Source organism: Rhipicephalus sanguineus, unplaced genomic scaffold (genome assembly GCF_013339695.2).
Source record: "Rhipicephalus sanguineus isolate Rsan-2018 unplaced genomic scaffold, BIME_Rsan_1.4 Seq451, whole genome shotgun sequence".
NCBI classification, from domain to species: Eukaryota; Metazoa; Arthropoda; class Arachnida; order Ixodida; family Ixodidae; genus Rhipicephalus; species Rhipicephalus sanguineus.
The window spans coordinates 111,153-134,483 of record NW_023615281.1 but is presented as its reverse complement, the minus strand read 5'-3'; the positions used below and the strand labels follow the sequence as shown (position 1 = coordinate 134,483).

General features: G+C 47.0%; 2 protein-coding genes across 2 annotated transcripts in view; both read left to right on the top strand.

Annotated features, from left to right (window-relative positions):
• The window catches only part of LOC125756234 (echinoderm microtubule-associated protein-like CG42247), an 82,963-nt gene that overhangs the window by 44,454 nt on the left and 15,178 nt on the right, over window positions 1-23,331 (top strand). The gene's annotated exons all lie outside the window — the stretch shown is intronic.
• Window positions 5,168-10,397, top strand: LOC119377384 (uncharacterized). The gene is made up of 3 exons (XM_037646879.2): window positions 5,168-5,414; window positions 6,892-6,948; window positions 9,381-10,397. The coding sequence occupies exons 1-3, from the start codon at window positions 5,397-5,399 to the stop codon at window positions 9,606-9,608; spliced, it is 303 nt and encodes a 100-aa protein (XP_037502807.1). The 5' UTR covers window positions 5,168-5,396; the 3' UTR covers window positions 9,609-10,397.

Here is a 23,331-nt window from a genome sequence, read left to right as displayed (position 1 = left end):
TGTTTCCTGTGTGTCCATCTAAACCTTCTAAAACATCTTGTCGTGCTTCGACGAGAAACCATTCTCGCTGCCAGAGCATACAGCTTCGATGTACTGAACTGTTCTCGAAACAAAATTACCAGGAACTTTCAGTTGAAGGTTACATGCACTGCTCAAAATGGTTCATTGGAGTGTTTGGACGACACAAACACTCCCACTGTCGTGATCAATACATGGCTTAGTTTTTCGTGCACGAGTGGCAGAAGAGTACGTAATTCTCAATGTTTGTTTCCTGTGTGTCCATCTAAACCTTGGAAAACATCTTGTCGTACTTCCACGAGAAACCATTCTCACTGCCAGAGCATACAGCTTCGTTGTTCTGAACTGTTCTCGAAACAAAATTACCAGCAACTTTCAGTTGAAGATTACATGCACTCATCAAAACGGTTCATTCGAGTGTTTGGACGACACAAACTGGCACTGTTTTGATCAATACTTGGCTTAGTTTGTCGTGCACGAGTGGCAGAAGAGTACGTAATTCTCAATGTTTTGCTTCCTGTGTGTCCATCTAAACCTTCGAAAACATCCTGTCGTACTTCCACGAGAAACCATTCTCACTGCCAGAGCATACAGCTTCGTTGTACTGAACTGTTCTCGAAACAAAATTACCAGCAACTTGCAGTTGAAGATTACATGCACTCATCAAAACGGTTCATTCGAGTGTTTGGACGACACAAACTGGCACTGTTTTGATCAATACTTGGCTTAGTTTGTCGTGCACGAGTGGCAGAAGAGTACGTAATTCTCAATGTTTTGTTTCCTGTGTGTCCATCTAAACCTTCGAAAACATCCTGTCGTACTTCCACGAGAAACCATTCTCACTGCCAGAGCATACAGCTTCGTTGTACTGAACTGTTCTCGAAACAAAATTACCAGCAACTTTCAGTTGAAGATTACATGCACTCATCAAAACGGTTCATTCGAGTGTTTGGACGACACAAACTGGCACTGTTTTGATCAATACTTGGCTTAGTTTGTCGTGCACGAGTGGCAGAAGAGTACGTAATTCTCAATGTTTTGCTTCCTGTGTGTCCATCTAAACCTTCGAAAACATCCTGTCGTACTTCCACGAGAAACCATTCTCACTGCCAGAGCATACAGCTTCGTTGTACTGAACTGTTCTCGAAACAAAATTACCAGCAACTTTCAGTTGAAGATTACATGCACTCATCAAAACGGTTCATTCGAGTGTTTGGACGACACAAACTGGCACTGTTTTGATCAATACTTGGCTTAGTTTGTCGTGCACGAGTGGCAGAAGAGTACGTAATTCTCAATGTTTTGCTTCCTGTGTGTCCATCTAAACCTTCGAAAACATCCTGTCGTACTTCCACGAGAAACCATTCTCACTGCCAGAGCATACAGCTTCGTTGTACTGAACTGTTCTCGAAACAAAATTACCAGCAACTTTCAGTTGAAGATTACATGCACTCATCAAAACGGTTCATTCGAGTGTTTGGACGACACAAACTGGCACTGTTTTGATCAATACTTGGCTTAGTTTGTCGTGCACGAGTGGCAGAAGAGTACGTAATTCTCAATGTTTTGTTTCCTGTGTGTCCATCTAAACCTTCGAAAACATCCTGTCGTACTTCCACGAGAAACCATTCTCACTGCCAGAGCATACAGCTTCGTTGTACTGAACTGTTCTCGAAACAAAATTACCAGCAACTTGCAGTTGAAGATTACATGCACTCATCAAAACGGTTCATCTGAGTCTTTGGACGACACAAACTGGCACTGTTTTGATCAATACTTGGCTTAGTTTGTCGTGCACGAGTGGCAGAAGAGTACGTAATTCTCAATGTTTTGCTTCCTGTGTGTCCATCTAAACCTTCGAAAACATCTTGTCGTACTTCCACGAGAAACCATTCTCACTGCCAGAGCATACAGCTTCGTTATACTGAACTGTTCTCGAAACAAAGTTACCAGGAACTTTCAGTTGAAGGTTACATGCACTGCTCAAAACGGTTCATTCGAGCGTTTGGACGACACAAACTCCCACTGTCGTGATCGATACTTGGCTTAGTTTGTCGTGCACGAGTGGCAGAAGAGTACGTAATTCTTAATGTTTTGTTTCCTGTGCGTCCATCTAAACCATGGAAAACATCTTGTCGTACTTCCACGAGAAACCATTCTCACTGCCAGAGCATACAGCTTCGTTATACTGAACTGTTCTCGAAACAAAGTTACCAGGAACTTTCAGTTGAAGGTTACATGCACTGCTCAAAACGGTTCATTCGAGCGTTTGGTAGACACAAATATGCACTGTCGTGATCGATACTTGGCTTTTATTTGTCGATTTGACATCAGTAGGCTAACAATAACGGGCACTCATCACAAACACTGGGTCCTATGTCAGGAGTGCCACAGGGGAGCATACTGGGGCCTTTCTTGCTTGATTTAAATACTAATGACATCATCAATATCTATAACTCATTTTATGTAGTATACACAGGTGGCACTAATAACTTATTTGTATTTTTCGGTGGGAAAAATCCTGATGAAATGATGAGAAAAGCTAATGAAATGCTTGTCACACTGGAGTGTTGGTTGGAACTAAATGCACTAGAAATTAATGCGGCTAAAACGAAAGCAATCATTTCTTGCCCTTAGGGTCAGGGGCGTAGAGGGAGGGGGGGTGGTTCAAACCCCTTCTTCCCGAAATTTTTCTATTTTGCTTGCGTATATATACACGCACACATACAAACGCACGCACGAACATACATATAGTTGAACCCCCCCCCGAAAAAAATATCTGGCTACGCCCCTGCTGAGGGTAAACATGTATTATGCTGTGAATCCTTGACAGCTCTAAAAACATAGAAATTGTGCCAACGTTTAAGGCTCTTGTATAACAGAGGGCTGAGCTAGTCGGTAAGATTCTTTCTAAAAAGAAGGGCGTGCAAACACCGACGCGACCCATGAAACACATAACCTCTAGAAAACGTCTTTAAAACGTTTAAAACCTCTATAAAACGTTTTATAAAGGTTTCGTGTTTCGTGGGAAGAAAGCCACGACACTACAAACGCCGACTAACAACTGAAGAGAAGCACAATGGCGGAAAAGAAGGTAAACACGAAAACTGATCTGCACATGCCCATCAATCCGCCACGCGTGGGGATCTACGTGAAAGATAACTGTTAAGGCATTTGATTTCACCTTTATGCAAGTTAATCGACGGCAGGAAGAAACGTGCATGTCGTAGGTATATCGTACATCAGGCCCGTAACCAGGGCCCCCCCCACCCGAGATTTGTATGATACGTGGTGTTTTACCGAAAATAAATAATGAAAATAGGCGTTTTTCTCAAATAGTCAAGGCTTTCAGCAAGTGCCCCCCCCCCCCCCCCGAAAAAAATTCCTGGCTACGGGCCTGCCGTGCATTCATTGCGTACGTGTCTCACAGGCTTAAGAAAATACTGTGTTAATGTTGTTTTCACGGCTGCCAATAAGCTAGCTAAGATTTGTGCCGCTGTCTAGAGACAGAATGAGCGAGTAAAGGATTAGAAGCGGACCGATATGATGGCCATGCAATAAGTGCGGTCCCTTACATCTGCGGCCGCTTCTACGTAGGACAGACTGGCCGCTGCATTAACCAGAGATGATTGGAGCATATGTTCCAATATATGTAGAAGGTGAGCCTCCGGTTAGCGATCTCTCATATGAGAGATCGCTAACCAGAGGCTCACCTTGTAATCTATCGTTACATTGTCGAGATTGTAAGTGCACGCCAAAATTCGATGAATGCGTAGTTTTGTACCGGCATTTGCGTTAGCCAACCGTCGATTACCTTGCATGAAGATGAAATCAAATGCCTTAACAGTTATCTTTCAAGAATATATATATACCCACGCGTGCCGGATTGATAAGTTCGCCTATTGCATGCATGCGCGGATAAGTTTTCGTGCTTTCTTTCTTTTCCACCGTTGTGCGTCTCTTCAGTTGTTAGTCGGCGTTTGTGGCGTTGACTTCTTTCTTGTGTCCGTGTTTGCACGCCCTGTCTTTTTAGAATGAAGACTCTTGGTGTTTGGTTCACAGAAAAGTTGCTGTGGGATGTGCATATCAGTCACGCGTTTTAAGCTGTGCGTTCTTCCTACTAATATCAAAGCAGCCTTACAAAAACTCTACGTCCTTCAAAAAAAAAAAAAGCTTTACGCATTATTTACAACTTAGCCAGGGATCATCCTTCTCCACAGCCCTTCCAAACGATTTTTAATACTTATAACTTACGCCGTTCTTAGAGAAGTAAAGAACAATATGTCAATGCTTACAGACATAACGTTAGCGGAATACTCTCCTGTGTAGTCCTTACGGCTCATGAAAAAATTCAAAACAAGAACACCACGCACAAATTAGGGGCCCCAGACGAGAATAATTTTACAATTACTTTGTGTATTAAACGCAAAATGGTTTTGATATTTCGTGTTGCAGAACCGCGCTTCATGCTTTCTTTGTGAATCTATAATATCGGATATTAAATTTGCCTTTGATGTGTTCTTTTTTTTTTTCGCTCTTCTCCAAGTTGCGTGTACTTGCCGCGTACTTTTTGGCGATCATGTGTGCTTATGTGCGCCAATTAATGTATGCCGTCACTGCATGCTGCTCAACTGTAATCAGCTGGGAAGCTTAATGAAGCTCGCAAGAGCTTTTTATTCCCATGCCCTCCGCTTTCGGTAGGTCCAGTTTGTTACTGTGTCGATGAGAATCACCGCGATTACCGCAGACTTCTTGGCTGCCATTTGTAATTTGCGCGACCGGATGTTTACAAGCCATATGTCAATCCCACCCGAGAGTAGCCACATTACGGTAGCCAAATTGCGATTTCTGGACGTAAAAAAAAAAGAACTGTTTGAAGACCGATCAAACTCGCTGCCCGATTTTTTACCCGTGTCAAAGAAAGTGTATTTATCACTTTGGAAGTTTACGACTGAGTTTTGTCGAGTTTGCTTCGAGCTTTATCGATGTGGACTGGGTCGAGTCCAAGCCAAAGCGGCCAAGACAAGCCAATTTCGAAGTCTTTTAGACGTTAATATGGCGCTGCGCTTTGTGTGCTGCTGGGTTCGGCAAGTGCGGCCGGGTGTAAATATTTGCTAAGTGCAGCGTCCGGTGTGCCTCTACAAGCTCTGCGGCAGATATCAAGCAGATATGTGGGTCAGTAAAACCACGCAGGAGAATTCGAAATGCCGGTTGCACCAAAAGTCGCGTTCGTCGTTTACAGAGACGGTTACCGCGCGATTGTTGACAAGCTCATAAAAGACTGCAATCAACTCAGCTTAACCGATATCGCAAAGAAATAGAGGTCCATTGGAAAAGTGAGCCAGGTGAGGACATCAACGAGTGCTACTTTCGCGGGGATGTCGATCTTCTTGGAGGTGAGTGTGATTTTATTTTGTATGATGTTTTCGCTGGCGTGGGTTTTACTCGACACACGGACAAAAGAAGGCCCAACGAAAACACGTTTGTGTGTGTGTGTTTTAATTTCGTGTGCCATACTGTGTCCGTGTGTCATGTTCTCGTGCTGCAACTGATACCGCGCGTTCGTGTCCCACGGGCACTTACTTCGTCGCGGTCATGGCCTATTCGGATTGAAATAGATCCGAATCATGTGGTGCTGCGTGGCTACCTCTAATACCGGTGTCACACGGGCACTTTCGATCGCGATCAGGGCCGGCCTGGATTAGGCTCGATCAGAATCAGATGCTGCTACACGGTCACATTTATTCGCGATCTGGCCCGACTGGGATCAAGAAAATCGCGATGCGCTGGCTCCCAGATCGCGATTTGACTGGCGTATGCACCAAGCTCGATACGGATTAGTTTGGACCGTTGTTGATCGCGATAAAGAATCCGATCGGGGTTGGCCCTGGTCGCGATCAAAAGTGCCCTTTTGACAGCGGTATAACAGTCATCAGACCCAGTCTAGATCAATACGATCGCTTCTGGCTCCCACATTGCATGCATCGACGTCTGCACCAAAATTAATTTAGATTAACTTGTAGCAGCGACCGTTGTTGATCGCGATCAAGAAACCACATTCGGATCGGCCCTGATCGCGATCAAAATTGCCCCTGTGACACCGGTATGAGTTGTTGATGTTTATATCAACGAATCCACGTCGTTATTCTCGTTGACCAGCCTGTAGTATATGGCATTTACTTGCAGCTTGCGTGTATGTGTTCATAGAAGCACATGCATGTGCAGAATATTCAAGAACACTTAGTCATTTCATATTGACCGGCTCTACTAGTTCCTCTTGTGGAATGTATTGCTGAGCAGGGGTTTCTTGGTGTCACTGTCTGAGAGACTTCTCTCACTTTTTCAAAATGCCTCCTCCGTGACTGCACAGCATCATCTCCCGACACTTCTCTGGCCGACCGAACCACTTTACTACATCATAACACACTTCCTCACCAACTGAACCACTCCTCTCTTTCGTGTCTCCACGCGCCTATATTGAGTTGCACTTGGTTCGAGAGTCACTGACATGACTCATCCATGCGCAGCCCAGCGAAGGCCTTGGAAGAGCGAGTTCCTTGCACGTTCGTCTCGAAGCGGCGGTAGCAGCCTCACTCCACATGGCATTGTCTCTTGAGTTCAAAATTTTTCCAGCTTTTGCACCAGCGCTTGATGCGAAGCACGCTGCCGGTCGGCGGGGTGCCTTCTCTGTAGGGGGTGAAGGGGCGCACTTTGGAGAAGCGGCCGTTGTTGGCGTCTTGAGTTGCTGCGCAGGCTCGGTTGGTGCTGTGATTTGACGCGCTGCTTTCTTGCATGTTGTTGCTACGCTCGCATGCTTGTGTGGAAACACCTTGTTTTGTGGCTAATTAAACTGTCCCATCTTTTGCCTTTCAGAGTGCAGGGACCAGTGGTGAACTCCCACTTACAGTGTTGGCCCTCATAGATAATGAGGTAGGTAGCTGTACCTTTTGGTAATTTATGTTTGCTGTTGATGCATTAGTACTCATCACTATCAGTTCATCTACTTTCATCATATGAGCTGAATATCTTTTCTTCACTGCTGCTGCTTCCACTTATCAATTTTGTGGGCATATACTGTACTTGCTTGCATAATGATTACACTTTTTCTTTTGGATAATTGACACTGATTTAGAGGTTTGAGCGTTACAGTGGGTGAAGTTTTGGGACAGATCGTTCGGATGTCGGACAACGCACATGTTCACTACGCCTTGTATTAAAGGGGCCCTGCAACACATTTCAAAGTAATCATCAAATTACTTCATTAAAGGAGCTTATTGCCTCACAAATCGACTGCTGTAAAAATTTTTACAATCTGTCAAGTACGAGCATAGTTACAGGGATTTGTCGCACGCTTTAAGTGTTTTCTCTCCTTTAGTGCAAGCGTGCTGAAAGTTACGCAGGGGGTGATGACAAGGGGACAAAAGCTACGTTAATTCGTCAGCGCGCATCATCCCCTTGAGTACTTCCTTTCCTTTTTTTTTCTTCGAACACGGGGCTTACTTTCAAAGTGATTGCGAGCGAGCGCACGGGCACATGGCAGCCTCCCGCAGCGTCAGTGTACTTTGTGCTCATGGCGCGGTCATTTGGATTTATGGCATCATTTGTCGAGGGAAGAGGGAGCAATTTCTAGCTGACTAAAAATAAATTGTGAATTCCAGGCCGCGTGCTGTGCTATGTTAGCCTCACATGCTCTCAGGAGACTCGACTTTCGGTCGGCATTGTTTTCTGACCATGCTTGAAAAGTGTTGTGGGCCCCTTTGTTTCATGAAAAGCACGGTGTGTACTTCGCTCTAAATAGAAAAAAAAGAAAGCACACATTTTAGCATGTCTCATTCCTCTATATTTGTCGTCATCTGCGCTTTATAAAAACGATTTACCTGAAAACGTAAGGTGCCTCAAAGAGTAGCTTAGTCAGCATGAGTGGTGAGCAAGGAGATCAAAATAGTGGACAACAAACAACGAACCTCAGAGGTGCCGCTCTTTCCTGCTGCCTAGTGCCAATATCTTGGTGCTGTATATTGCCTCAAAGTTTCACTTTTCAATTACGCTCTTTGGCTGAACAACCAGAACAGGAATCAGTCCAAGTGATGCTCATACAAAGGAGCCAGCAGACAGGAAAGAAACTTCTGCTTTCTTTATGGTGTCTAGAGAGAGAGCATCCCATGCGCTCGCTCCCAATCATGCAAATCCTTGACACGGCCGAGAGCTTGCGCAGCGTGCCTCTCCAAACCAGCTCATGGCGGAACACGTTCGAAACTTGCCTGTTCACCACGTCCCGTAACCGCTGATATGGAGAGTTACACGGAAGGCAGAATAGGTGACCATCTGTGCAAAGGCAGCGGGCGTGCGTTGAACCCCACTAGTCGCACTGAACTGTTACAGTAGTTTCAGTTGCATAAATGATTAAACTGTCTCTGATTGGCTGTTTGTGTTGTGCTGCAAACTGTGTAACTTTCGAGCACGAAAGCACTATAGTGCAGAAGCCTCTTGCAGCAACTACAAGCTACATAATGTATTTGCTCTTTGATAAGACAGGGGCGGAGTTGGGGGACATAAGGAGTGATTATGCTTTGATGCTAATGTAAAGCGATACGTATTAGCTGGAGGGTTATTGAGACTCTGTGATTGCAAGGTATTACAAACAACCAGAAGTATGATGAAAAAAAAAGTGTGTCATGACAAAAATTTAATTTTCTTGTCAGTATTCCCACGAAAGCTGAAACTTGTGCTAATTTAACTCGCTGAAGAAAACTATAGTAATCTGGAAATTTTAGTTAATACCACTTTCTAGCATATTTCACAATTGCTTTACATCAGCTGCTGAGGTGGCACAAAATTGACTCAAAGGCAGCCATGATGATCAATCACATTTGCTTTTCATTGATATGATTGCAAAAAATGGATTTTTGATCTTGCTTGAGCCATTATAGTGTCAGATTTCTTTATTGCTATTTGATATTTCACGTTACGGCTGTCATTTTTGTCCCTTTTGTTAGTTGGCAGTCCTCTTCTCTTGAAGCTAATGTTTACCTTCATGTTCTTGCCCCATATTTTAGCAGTCAGTTGAATGAGTGATTGCACAAGTGCCATTCTGAAGATTGCGCTAATGCTACCAATTATAAGTCCTGCATGTGCCTAGAGCTGCACACATATTCTTCTTTGAGCTCCTCTATTTATCTGTTTCAAGTCAAAATTGTGAGACCTCTTGGAACAATAATTTTCAGCATTGAAGCTTTCTGCTACAAGGCAGTTATGCAGGTAAATTGCAACTGTAATAGCAACGCTTTCAGAATGAGTGCAACAATGTTAACTCGCACAACACAAAAAAAGAAAAGGATCACAAAGACATTTTTCCAATGCAGGTCCATCTGAGAAGTGGCATATTCGTGAAGGAAGAGCAATGGGCTTGGCTGCTGTCGCGGCCCAAGGACTCCTTATTTTGCAAGAAGGCCACAAAGCTCCTGTGCAGTATCCTTGAGCTTCAGAACAAGAATCCCACAGTAGCGCCTTGTCGGCGCTTGGTGCGCCAGGAGGACAAACGGGCCACCGAAGAGGGCCCTGACACCAAGAAAGTTGGAGGCTGTGGCTAGTGAGTATTTTTCCTTAAAGAGGTACTGACACAAAAATTTTCGTCTGGCATTTTTTTGCTGCAATCCATCGCTGGGGGCCTATTAGTCATAACACGGCAGATTGTTTGCTACAACGCGGGACAGATAATTAATTACAGTCTGTTTATTACCGACTAGTCTCGGTTTCCGTTTGGCAGAGCGAGAACAACAAGTTGCCTGGTGCAACTAATGCCATCTAGCATGTGAGATGGTACACAGAACCGTGACGCACTTCTGTGCTGCCTGTATCATCTACTCGCATTCTTTCGCTGCCGTATGTGCTGCTCAATGTCGTTGGCCTCATTTCTATCATCATGGTATGGTGGCAACGACTTTGTTGAGGCTTCCATACATTCGCTGCAGGCACGAACTCGCGAGCAGTCGCCGAATAGTAGCCTGCTGGCACAAGCGTAAACAAAGAGCAATGGCGACTATGATGCTATTATTCTAGCTGCGCCAACTCGGAGCTCAGCCGCTGTGGTGATGTCTCGGAAGTTGGGAGTCACCTTGAGGTCACTTTGGATGATTTCAATGATGCAAGGTGTGGCATATAGCGCTGGATCACACACGCGAACTTCAATATCCATATAAATTATCTTCCGAACTATATTCGCTGTTCAGGTTTGGTAGATGATATACGCATGTTCACGGGAATCAATCCCTGAGGCTATCTCAGCTGTGAAATTTTGTGTCAGTACCTCTTTAAGGTATTTTTCTTTACGTAGTGGCATTAAATTTTTACTTTAGGTGAACAAATAATCTAAATATTTAAGAAGCGCTTCATGTATTTGCTCGCTACTCTGCAGATGGCTTGCAGAATGTGAAGTTTAAGCCGGCAGATGTGCATGTGGCTGCCCGGATGAAAAAGATGAATCATCTCATTGCCAAAATGCTTAATGATTTAAATAAATAATGAAGTTGCAAAAATATTTGTCTCACTGTTTTTCTCCAAACACCTACATACAACACTATATTTGATTGTTCTACCCATTTAGAGTATACTGCACCTTTGAAGCACCATTAAAGCACACATTGCTGCATGTTCATGTATGAATAGTGTATGCATGACATAACCTATTCATAAACCGGCATTGCCTTATTTGTAGTATGCTCAATTGCACGTCACTTATGACCCTTACTACGTGTCCATAGGACCGAAAGAATTGGTAGGACCCGTACCACCTATATGACCCACAAAACCTATATCACCCATATGACCCATGAACCTATATCTCCTGTATGACCCATAAACCTATATCACCCGTATGACCCATATGACCCATAAAACCTATATCACCCATATGACCCATAAAACCTATATCACCCGTATCCAATAACATCGTATGTACGGGTCCTGTATATATAGGAATTTTCAGTAGGGTTACCTTTATCTCTTTCCACTGGCATGCTGTCTGGAAAATGGCACATATAGTTCCCGTTTATAATTCACAAAAAGAGGTGAACAGTTATAGGTCTACTTGTTTAACATCAGTCTCCTGTAAAATAATAGAACACATTTTATACAAAGATATAATGAAACATTTACAGAGCACAGGTGATTAGTTGATAACCAACGTGATTTTCGCAAGGGCCTGTCTTGCACAACACAAGTGATTGATGAAAAAGTCCGTAAACAGGGGGTGTGTGCTCGAGCTGACGTTTCGACAAGTGGACTTGTCTTCTTCAAGGCTGGTACGATCTTTGCACGATGTGGAACCTGACCAATAAGCCCTACGAGTGGCGCTGCCTATAACTTCCAGCGATTAAGCACGCAGAAACATGTCGAACTCTGTATTGAATTATTACTAATGGAACGAGGTTTATTGGCGACAAGTAGCACTTGAGAAGCAGGCTCACGGACGCTGAAGGCGGGCGGCGAAAACCAACACAAGAATCACAGTCCAAACACCAACAGCTCGCGCTCGGCTCTCTCAGCTAATGTCGTGGCCCACTGCCGCATATGATCTTCTTCTTCCTTACAATTACCCCGGCGACAAAGAGGAGCCATCCTGGCGAGTCACGGTGACGAGAGGAGGAGCGGGTCGTGATATGGCTTGAGGCGACTCACGTGGACAGTCTCGCGACCAAGGCGGCGCCTGTCTTGAGATGGGTTGACCGGCTCGATCACGTACGTCACAAGAGATCGACGTTCCACAACGCGATAAGGACCGTGATACTTGGGGGCAAACTTGGACGACAGGCCAGGGGAGTGAAAGGGCAGTCGAAGCCAGACGAGCGAGCCGGCGGCGAAAGTATCGACTTGCTGGTCGCGGTCATGGCGTTCTTTGTCTTGGGCTTGCTTGTCCGAGGTGAATGAGCGGGCCAACTGACGACACTCTTCAGCGTGCTGTACAATTTCAGAAACAGGGCTGAATTCGGAGGCGTCCGGGCGATACGGCAAATAGTGTCAAGGGTGGCGCATGGCTCACGACCATATAAAAGAAAGAAAGGCGAGAAGCCTGTGGTTGACTGCGTGGCGGTATTATATGCATAGGTCACGAATGGGAGAACGACGTCCCAGTTAGACTGGTCCGAATTGACATACATCGCGAGCATGTCTCCCAGCGTTCGATTGAAGCGCTCAGTTAGACCGTTGGTCTGCGGGTGGTAGGCTGTAGAGGTGCGGTGAACCGTGCGGCAAGCGCGAAGGAGTTCTTGAAGAACTTCGGATAAAAACACACGCCCTCTATCGCTGAGTAGTTCGCGTGGTGCACCGTGACGGAGGACGAAGCGACGTAAGACAAAATTGGCAACGTCACGAGCACTAGCAGAAGGTAGCGGCGCTGTCTCAGCGTATCTAGTAAGATGGTCGACGGCGACAATCACCCATCGATTGCCAGCCGCAGTGTACGGAAGGGGTCCATACAGATCAATGCCAACACGGTCGAAAGGGCGTGCAGGACACGGTAGAGGCTGCAGTAATCCGGGTGAATGGGCAAATGTCTTCCGTCTTTGGCATAATTGACAGGACCGAATGTATTTCTGGACGAAGGTGTACATAGCACGCCAGTAGTAACGCTGGCGGAGCCGGTGATACGTTTTCAACACGCCAGCGTGAGCATGTTGCGGGTCGGCATGAAAATACGCACATAGGTTAGATCGCATGTGGCTTGGTATAACCAAGAGCCATTTACGACCATCCGCTTGGTAGTTTCTGCGGTATAATAGCGCGTCCCGTATCTCAAAATGTGAGGCTTGGCGGCGAAGGGCACGAGGGTATGCAGACGCTGAAGTGTCGGAAAGGATGTTAAGCAGCGAGGCAATCCATGGGTCTTTTCGCTGCTCAAGTGACATGTTCGGCACAGAAATGGCAGAGATGGAAAAGTCGGCGTCTGAGTGCGTGTCTGTGTTGGATCTCACTGGTGATCGGGACAGTGCGTCCGCGTCAGAATGTTTTCGTCCTGAGCGGTAGATGACGCGAATATCAAATTCTTGTAGGCGAAGAGCCCAACGCCCAAGGCGACCTGAAGGATCCTTTAGCGAAGCCAACCAACAGAGTGCGTGATGGTCGGTTACGACGTCGAAACTCTGTCCGTACAAGTATGGACGAAACTTGCTTAACGCCCACACAATTGCGAGGCACTCTTTCTCGGTGACTGAGTAGTTAACTTCCGCTTTTGTGAGTGCGCGGCTTGCATATGCGACGACGTACTCTGGAATGCCGGGCTTACGCTGCGCGAGCACCGCGCCAAGACCAGCGCCACTAGCGTCTGTGTGCACTTCAGTCGGAGCAGTTGGGTCATAATGGCGCAGAATGGGTGGTGACGTAAGCAGGCGGCGCAGTGTACGGAAGGCTTCGTCACATGCTGTGGTCCAGTTAGAAAGATTAGTGGGGCCAGCCAGTTGTTGCGTAAGTGGTGCTATGATCGATGCAAAGTTACGGACGAAACGACGAAAATACGAGCACAAGCCGATTAAGCTCCGAAGTTCTTTGAGTGAAGTCGCTTCGGAAACTCGGCTACTGCACGAAGTTTGTCCGGGTCCGGGAGGATTCCATCCTTTGACACAACATGGCCAAGTATAGTGAGTTGGCGAGCCCGAAGCGGCACTTCTTCAGATTAAGCTGAAGGTTTGCCTTAGTAAGGCACTGAAGAATGGTGCGCAAACGGTCGATGTGTGTAGGAAAATCTGGGGAAAAGACGACGACATCATCAAGGTAGCATAAGCATATCTGCCATTTTAGGCCGCGTAAAATGCTGTCCATCATCCGTTCAAAAGTTGCAGGTGCATTGCACAGACCGAATGGCATTACCGTGAATTCGTATAGGCCGTCTGGCGTAACGAACGCTGTCTTGGGTCGGTCACACTCTGCCATCGGGACCTGCCAGTAACCCGAACGTAAGTCCAGTGAAGAAAAGAATTCGGAACCTTGTAGGCAATCGATGGCGTCGTCGATGCGAGGAAGAGGGTAGACATCTTTCCGCGTAATTTTGTTCAGTCGTCGGTAGTCCACACAAAACCTAATCGAACCATCCTTTTTCCGAACTAGTACAACAGGGGAAGACCAGGGGCTGGAAGAAGGCGTGATGACACCGCGCTGAAGCATGTCATCGACTTGCTCCGCAATTATAGTACGTTCCTTCGGTGATACCCGGTAGGGCCGCTGACGCAAAGGAGGGTGAGTTCCAGTGTGGATTGTATGAGCAACTGTGTTCGTTTGACTCAGTGCCTTCTGGGGAAGGTCGAACGAATCTCGAAATTCATGCAGAAGGCTGATAAGCTGTTCGCGTTGATCCGGAGGAAGCTTGCTGTCGATGGAGCGGTTGAATATATCCGAGGAGATGTCATCCGGCGTAAAACGAGGTGTGACAGCGTTCAATTGAAGTTTTGAGCCAGTTTCGTGGGATTCAATGGGCACTATACAATTGTCGTCTACAGGGTGAACGTGGCCAAGCGTCTCGTGAGTATGTACGGTGAGGGGGCATAAGCTGGGGTTGCAAACGACAATTCCAGTCGCATCTTGGTGAGGTGGCAGAAGAGCATATGGCAGAGACGTACCGTGGCGGCGAATGAAAACGTCGGATGGCGCGAACACAACGGTGGAGCCAGAAAATTCAGTGCGATAGACAGGGACAATGACGGCACTGAGAGGAGGAACGTCAGTGTCGGTGGCAACACGAAGCTTGCCAATGTGAGGTCGTTCGGTGTCAGTGGACGGGGCATCGGAAAACACCGAAAGTTCCACTTGAGCGCGAGCGCAGTCAATGACGGCGTGGTGGCGCGACAAGAAATCCCATCCGAGTATCACGTCGTGAGAACACGTGGCCAACACGAGAAACTCTATGTCATACAATACGTCTTGAATGATGACTCTGGCCGTACATGCTCCAACCGGTCGAACTTGTTGCGCACTCGCTGTACTCAGCGAAAACTCGGAAGGCGGCGTCGTTACTTTTCGTATAGAGCGGCAAAGTTTTCGGCTCATCACAGATATGGCAGCACCGGTGTCAACAAGCGCGAGAGTTCGTAAACCTTCGACAAACACTTCTATAACATTGGCGGGGGACAGGCGAGGACTTGTACAATGTGACGACGACGCAGCTCGTGCCTCCGGAGCTGCGGCAGTCAGTTTTCCGTCTCCAGGGGGTTCGGTCGGCGACGCAGGGGTGACAGAGAACGGCGCCGTGGTGAGGGTGAGCGACGGGCAGCGAATGATCGGTACTCGTGAGCAGGTTGGCTGTCTCGGTCGGCTGGTAGCGGGTCACGTTCAGCTGGTAGTCGGTCACGTTGAGGGGGAAGTTCTCGTTGCGCGTCGTACGGGGCCCGGAAGGAGTAGTTGGAATATCTCGGTACAGGCGGGGTCGCTGCGAAGCGCCGGCGACAGAAGCGCGCGACATGGCCTGGGTACCCGCATGCGTAGCAGATTGGGCGATTGTCAAGTGTGCGCCAGGGGTTTCCGTTATAGCACTGCTGTGTACCAGGAAATGACGTCGTTGGCGCTCGCACAGGTGGGCAGTCGACACAGGCAGAGGTCGCGGTGGAGTAGCAGCAACGGCCGCATAACTCAGTGGCGCGGCGACAGGTGTTGGCTGAGAGGCGCACGGCAGTGCCTCGGAGACCTGCTCCTGTATAACCTGTCGGATGGCGGGCGCGACACGCTCAGTAGCGTGTTCCGTTGTGGGTAAGTACGACAAGCACGACAGTTGTCGAGCCACTTCCTCGCGCACATATCGTTTGATTTCCGACAGCAGAGTGTTGTGCTCACCACCGATGGTCAACGCCGCGAGAGTGTTGTCTGTAGCCGCTGCTCGCCGCGCCAAGACCCGTTGTTTCCGCAGTTCGTCGAAACTCTGGCAGAGAGTGGCGACTTCAGACACGGTCCGTGGGTCCTTGGCCAGCAACATCTGAAAGGCGTCGTCGTCTATCCCCTTCAAGATGTGTTTGATCTTGTCTCCTTCACTCATCGAAGGGTTAAGGCGCTTACACAAGTCCAGCACGTCTTCGATGTAACTTGTGAAGCCTTCTCCCTGCAGCTGTGCACGACCCGAAGGCGCTGTTCAGCACGGAGCTTCCGTACCTCGGGGCGACCGAACACATCGGCAATGCGTTGCTTGAAGGCACTCCAAGTGGCGAATTCCGACTGGTGGTTGTGAAACCAGAGGCTTGCGACCTCTTTCAAGTAGAAGGACACATATTGAAGTTTCGACGGATCGTCCCACTTGTTGCTCGCGCCCACCTTTTCGAATGTCGACAGCCAATCTTCAACGTCTTGTTCATCGGTGCCGTCAAAGAAAGGTGGATCGCGCAGGCGTAGCGCAGTGGGCACGATGAGACCATCGGAGGTTGGGCCGTGCCTTGCTGGGGTGTTTTCGTCGGCCATTTCTGGGGGAGCGGGCAGTCTCCTGTTTCGGAGTTCCAGGTTGAGTACCCCGCACCTCCACCACTCTGGAACGAGGTTTATTGGCGACAAGTAGCACTTGAGAAGCAGGCTCACGGACGCTGAAGGCGGGCGGCGAAAACCAACACAAGAATCACAGTCCAACACCAACAGCTCGCGCTCGGCTCTCTCAGCTAATGTCGTGGCCCACTGCCGCATATGAATCTTCTTCGTCCTTACACTAAAAGTGTGGATGAAGCCGAATTTTTGGTCAAGGTTTCCCCGGCATATTAATATGCTGTGCCTGGCCAATTGCATCTTACCTTTACCTCTTTCACTCGCATGCTGCCTGGAAAAGTTCCAGCCTTGAAGAAGGCAAGTACACTTGTCGAACGTCGGCTGGAGCCCCCACCCCCTGTTTGCGGACTTTTCATCGCAGCTTCATATTCCCCTCCCTGCCGTTTTTTTTTTGATTTCACAATTGATTGAGTTTTACCATGACTTGGTGTCAGACGTGGATAATAACGGACAGATCGCGTCTTTTATATTTTAGAAAGGCGTTTGACACGTTTTGCCACCCACTGCTGCTTCACAAACTTCAAAGGGCAATTAATGTTTAGAAAGGGTTCAACTGGATTGCCAATTACTGCCGCAGCGTTAACAATGTGTGTAATGGTGATGTAGTTGAAACTCGATGTTGACCAAGTGATGGACCGCGCGAACTATTTCGCTAAATTGGATAGTTCGCAAAAATGGAGGATGAGATTTTTCGGCCCTTCTAAATCAAAATTGTAACGCAGCGACGCCCAAAAGCTATCGCGGCATTGTATTTGCCGCTAACCCGCGCCTGTGCGTCTGCAGGGGTGGAAGGCGGGCTTGAGTGTTTTGGAGCAGCTCAGGAGCAGGAATAATGCTGTTTTTGGAGCAGAATCTTGGGTCAAACGTCGTTGTTGTTTATTTTTTTTATTTCTGGTAAACACAAAAAATTCAACGATTTAGGAAAACATTCAATACGATGAACCACTCTTAACACAAATGATTATATATATATATATATATATATATATATATCTATATATATATATAGATATATCTATATATACGCGTACGTGTTATAATTAAAACATCACAGCTGTGATAGAGCAATGGACTCAGGAAAACGAGATAAGCGATGTCTTAAATAGCTACACTTGACTAGACTGACAAATGGAAACGTTCGTGGTAATGAACGTTTTTCAGCAGCGGCGTTTTCGCGCCGCGTTTGTTGGGTTGCTACATATTCGTCAAAGCCTACGCCGGCTTCAAAAAGTTCCTTCGAAATGTGCGGAGGTCAGCGCCGTCTGGAGGCATTGGAAGAAAGCAAACAAACACGCGTCTGCACCCTAAACTCCGCTTGTCGGACGAGCGGGCGATGAACGTGCGAGGCTTTTTCTTTTCTACTTCGAGTAGGAAGACGCGGCGGCGCGATCTTGAGATGGCGTCCGACCACGCGTCAGTCGCGCATGGAATCAAGCCATTCGGGACGCAAACAGCGTGATTTCGCGAAGGCATTCGTCAAAAACACGCGCGTAAATCGCGCCAAAAATTGCGCTACGCGCTTTCACCTTTTCCCTTCAAGTTCCCTTCCAAGATTTTTCAATTATTGGTGTCGGTTTATACGCACGCAAATAGGTACTTGAGGTTGCGATGATAATAGATGTCGCAAGCGCACAATTTGTATACCGTGGTTCTGTTTTCGTACTACCTCACATTCGTCTTTTCAGTAATAAACGCTCCAAGTGTCTATCTTGTTCTTTTTTGTATATTTTCTTCACTTGGCCACCTCATGTACCAACCATACCCAGCAACGGCGGCGAGCGGCATGTCACGTTGTCCTGCGGATGGTACGAGCTACAGCGTACTCGACCACGAGCCGAGCGCAGTGTTCCGACGAGCCAAAATCGAACAAACGGCGACCGATCGCACAGGCGAGACTAAGCTCGTTGCTGCACGAGCACATTTACATGCTGCATTTTCTAACGTCTAAGGGCTTGTGTGCAATGCAAAAAAATCTGCACATGGAGAGGCGCGCTTTCACTAAAAAAAAGTTTCGGAAATGGTCCAACCGACTAACACAAACCGAAGCCCTGTGAGTGGTTTCGCGGTTGGTAGTGGCTTCATTGACCGCAAACAGGTAGAACAAGTTTGTCTTTCTCATGCAGACTTATGACACAAAATCCACATTACACACTCAGCTATACAGCGGTTTCCTTAATGCAAAGTTTCTAAATAATGGTCGCGCGTTTACGTCCGCAGCAGCTGCTTGCACTATCCTCATGGCTTCACATCAAATTAAGTATTCGCAGTAAATAGAGCCATTTCGACAATATGAAGCGTCAACGCACTTACTTTTATTCATGTTCGCAATCCCTGGCCACGATGACGGCAACAGCCTCGTGCGCGCTGCGCGCCAAAAAAACTCCGTTGCCGCCGGGCGTGACAATCGAAATCATGGCCGCACAACTCACTTCTTGTCTCCTGTACAGGCTCGCTAGCTTTTTGCGCCTTCGACAACGTCACGAGAGCGCGCCAAGTGATGTGATGATGATATAAGTAGGGGTGTGCGAATAGTGAAATTCCATCTCGAATCGAATTCGAATCGAATAGTGCCGAATAGTGACCAAAATATCGATAATCGAATAGTAAATGATACAAAGTGTGTACGCCGGGCTACGGCACACAAAGGAAAAATCAGGGACGCTACGTCGTGCCGACAGTTTTATTACGCACTTGTTCGGGAATGGCTTTTGTTTCAGCTTTTTATGGGCACGCGTAAGCACGTTAATAGGAGAGCCGCCATTCCAGTCAGCAGCGCCACTCCTAACCTCCTAACAGAGGGGGGCACGGTAGCTAGTTTCCTTCCCCATGGTCGCGCATTACGGCTTATCTGACAACGGTAATGTTGTGCTCATCGCCATGGGTTGCACTGGGCCCAAAGATCTTCGGGCGCCCGTTCACAGCAGCGTTTTAACTGCTTGCCGGAATGACGGGAGTTTCTGAACGAGTGGTTCGGTACGGCAGTTGGCGACTACCAAGCGTGAACGAATTTTTACATTGCAAAGCCAATGACTGAGGGTTTCGCAGGCCCAAGTAAGGGACGTTTTACGGCGCTTGCGGCATACGCGACCGAACTACTCAAGAAGTCCGTGCCTTCGTTTCGGGAACGAAGTTTTGAATGGCTTCACAGTTTTCTCCTGTGTTTTTTCTACGTGCGGATATGACATAATCTCCTTTAAGATCAGCATGCGCTCGCTTTTGAACCAGGATGTTGATGAAAGTTTTAACGACAGGCCCACTGTAACGACGTTAGCGTTAATTTTAGCCACCCCACCCTAACGAAGTTGCGTAATTGGCCTCTGTCGCGTTTTAGATATTCGTCCTGTCGAATTATTCGAAACTTCGAATACTAGCTATTCGAAAGTCGAATCGAATTATTCGATTAGGCTCTATTCGATTCGAATTCGAAACTCGAATATTCGCACACCCCTAGATATAGGCTCGCATAGGCGCGCCATGACACGGATGACAGCGGCACATAAAGGCACCAAACGTAGCCTCGGTGATCGGTTCCGGAAGCGCACCGGAGCCCATCGCGGAGGCCGTGCAGCAAATACGGCTGGGGAGCAGTTTTGACGCAATAATGTGTTTGGAGCAGGATGGCGCAGCAGAAGCGGATTGGCGCAGCTTGGCGCAAATGGCGCAGCACTTTCACCCCTGCATCTGAAAAGTCCGCGAAGGCAGCCCGGACACCGAGCCTCCCATGTCCGGGCGGTGGAGGCGTAGATAAGCGTCAAGCTATCACAGGCTGCCGATATGCAACCACGGAGAGAACAAATGCAGTGATTGCGCGACAAGGCCAAGCAAGAAAACTGCGAGGCGACGATCATGTGTCGCATAACCATGGATGAAATAACGAAAGCGTGTGGTTCCCGCGGGAGAAGGGGGACAAACGACCGCCGCCGCTTGTACCGATGTTCCGGGCGCCGCGTGCAGCCCCGTCAAAATAAAACTAGGGTCGGGACCAGGGCGACTAGAACCACGCGCTCGAAGAAAAACCCATCTGTGTCAACATTACAAAATAATCACCGTTCTATAATATTCATTTATTTCAGGAAAAACTTCGTTAAATCGGGTTTGGCACCAAGTTATTTCTTCAGTTCGGATTGATGACAACGTTGAAGGCTATTGGGTACCTGCCTGGGAATGAATATTCCTTCGTTAGATATAGAGCTATGCGTAAAATCGGGTTTCGTTAGATCGAGTTTTAACTGAACTTCGCCTTAGTCGGGGTCACACCGGGTGGCCCTCATCTGTCCGATTTAGGGCCGCGTTTAGTTTTAGTTTATATTAATGATATCCTGACGAGATATCTTCACGTGTACGTTTATTTGCCGACAACTCTGTCGTTTAAAAAAAAACAAATGAGCAAGACTACATTAGCTTGCAGAGACCTAATAAAATTGTGGAATGGTGTGAGAAATAAGTGCGAAGAAATGTGTTCATGTGTGTTTTACTTTAAAAAAAAGAGAGAAAAAGGACGAAACCTGCTGTTTACCCAGCAATCAATCTATAAATATTTAGGTGTAACGCTTTCGAGTCTCCTGGAATGCGCATCCGTACAATGTACTTGCAAAGCTCCCATGAGCACTAAATTTTGTTCAACGATGCCTAAAATTCTCACACACTGCCCCCCCCCCCCAAAAAAAAAAATACTGCTTATATTTCATTCGTCTTCCTGATTTTAGAATATGCGTGTTGTGTTTGGGACCCCCGCCAGAAAGCCTTAATTGACCAAATCGAAAGAATACAGAATAGAGCAGCAAGGTAGTGGCTCAGTAGGTGTATTGCCGTTGGATACTATAGGGCTGCCTGGAATATGCGCGTTAAGTAATTCATCTTCGGAAGACGGTAGAAGCCCCTTGTTTATTGTTAGGCATCAAGGAGCGGTACTCAGAAGGAATGATTAATACCCTGGCTATATCTTATGTTTTATCTTCTTGCTACATGGGTCGTGATTAATTTTAGATCATGAGTGTCGTTAGCCCGATAGCCTCGTTTTTATATTTTTTCAGATGCGAGATTACTGTACCCTTATCCGCAGGTTTATAATAATGTCCTTTCTGTCCGCGAGTTGCTTCAAAACGTCGTACTCTCTGTAAGTTAAGTTCTTAGGCTTACGACGTACTCTGTCGAGTTGTGCTGAGCATTTCCCTTGAGACTAGCTTTATGCATTGATCTAACTCTTGGCATTTTATTGTATCTGGTGTCCAAGTGCTTAACGGCCGTAGAGCATTGTTGTTTGCGTTTTCTGCATCTACCTTATCAAAAAGAATTTCTCGATGCGCAAACATTTTGAAAACTCAGTTTTGTCTTAGTGTAGCTCGTACTCGTTCACTGCATTGTTTGTGGGGCAAAACCGGATTTAAGCCCTGTGGTATGTCTACTACCTGCCACTGTGTTCTTTGCGTTGGACTTAGGCAACGGAGACTTAGGCAACGGAGCTTTCTGCTATGTTTATCGTGTTATAAAAGGACAGTTCGTGGCACGAGTGCTTTTGTGCTGTTCTTTGATGAACAATTTTGCATCTCTGCATTCTACAAATCGGGCAAGTTCTACACTTTCCTCTCCACATAGTTTACTGTTATTAGGTTGGTCGGTTAGTAAAGTAAGCTAATTCCCGCAATGTTCATTTAAAATATAAACTAATGACAAATAGGCGCTTTCTAAACACTGTTTCATTTTGGTAATAAGCTGCTGGTCTCCCCAACATGTGTCTGCCAGACCGCCTGCGTGAGCGGTGGAGGAGCATCTTGGCATTCATTGCCGTGACTGTGGTTGCAGCCCCATTATTCATCAGTGAGTGGCAAGGCTAACCTGTGAGGTAATAGAATCGGAATAGATACACAAGCTAGGCGATACACAATGATAGATACAAAGGCTGATTACACCAGCCTGCGCTTCGCGGTTATCACTATTTTGCCAGCATCACAACTGCCAGTACCAGAGTCGACAGCGACGTGCCGCTCTACCGATGGCGTCACAGGTTACGTGATTCTCCCGCATGTGAAACAGGGTTCGGTTCCGGGGAACCCCATTTCACAACCGAGTCTTTATTGCGTATTCCCACTTGTGTATCGAAATAATAGGCGCCTACTTGAAACATGAAAATTCGCATGTGCCATTATCCGCAGTTGAGGACATTTCCAGCCTGCACTTTCGATTCTGCTTCGTTCGCGTTGTGAGACGCAACACCGCCTTTTCAGTATTTGCGGCACTGCCAGAGATAGTACTACGAAGAACTGCGCGAAAAAACTGGGACAAGTAAGCCGCACAAGCGCAGACTAGCAATTGGAAGTTTTATTGAAGGAACACAAATATAAAGAACGGATACAAAAACCACGCGAACGATTAGAGATTGACAGTTAGATAATCTATCTCTAGTTTCTGCAACGTAACCGATGGCGTAGCAATGCACATGTTGCCATACTTGTAAATAAAAACGCCTCAACTGCTTCTCGCGCTGTCCTATCTTTATGCCGGGACAGCACCTTTGTTTCACGCAGCAACGGATGATATTTGCGAGCTTTACAATGCAACCACAAATTCGACGAAGGCTTAGCCTTCAGCGATGCCCTGTGATCCATTAAACGACTATTCAAACGCCTCCCGGTTTGGCAGATATAGCACTTTCTGCAATACAGGGGAATACAGCACCCTTTTCACATTCCCAACCCCTCCCGGTGGTTAACTTCACATTCGCTCCGCTTTTTTTTTTCTTCTTTAACTTCAACTTCCATAGGCAAGGCGAGAATTACTTTCACAGAAGAGCAGACTGTTTACTGGATACGT

Excerpts from the sequence above, each read along its gene's own strand:
- LOC119377384 (XM_037646879.2), top strand. Across the intron at positions 6,949-9,380 it reads TGGCCCTCATAGATAATGAG|GTCCATCTGAGAAGTGGCAT; the intron begins GTAGGTAGCTGT and ends TTTCCAATGCAG.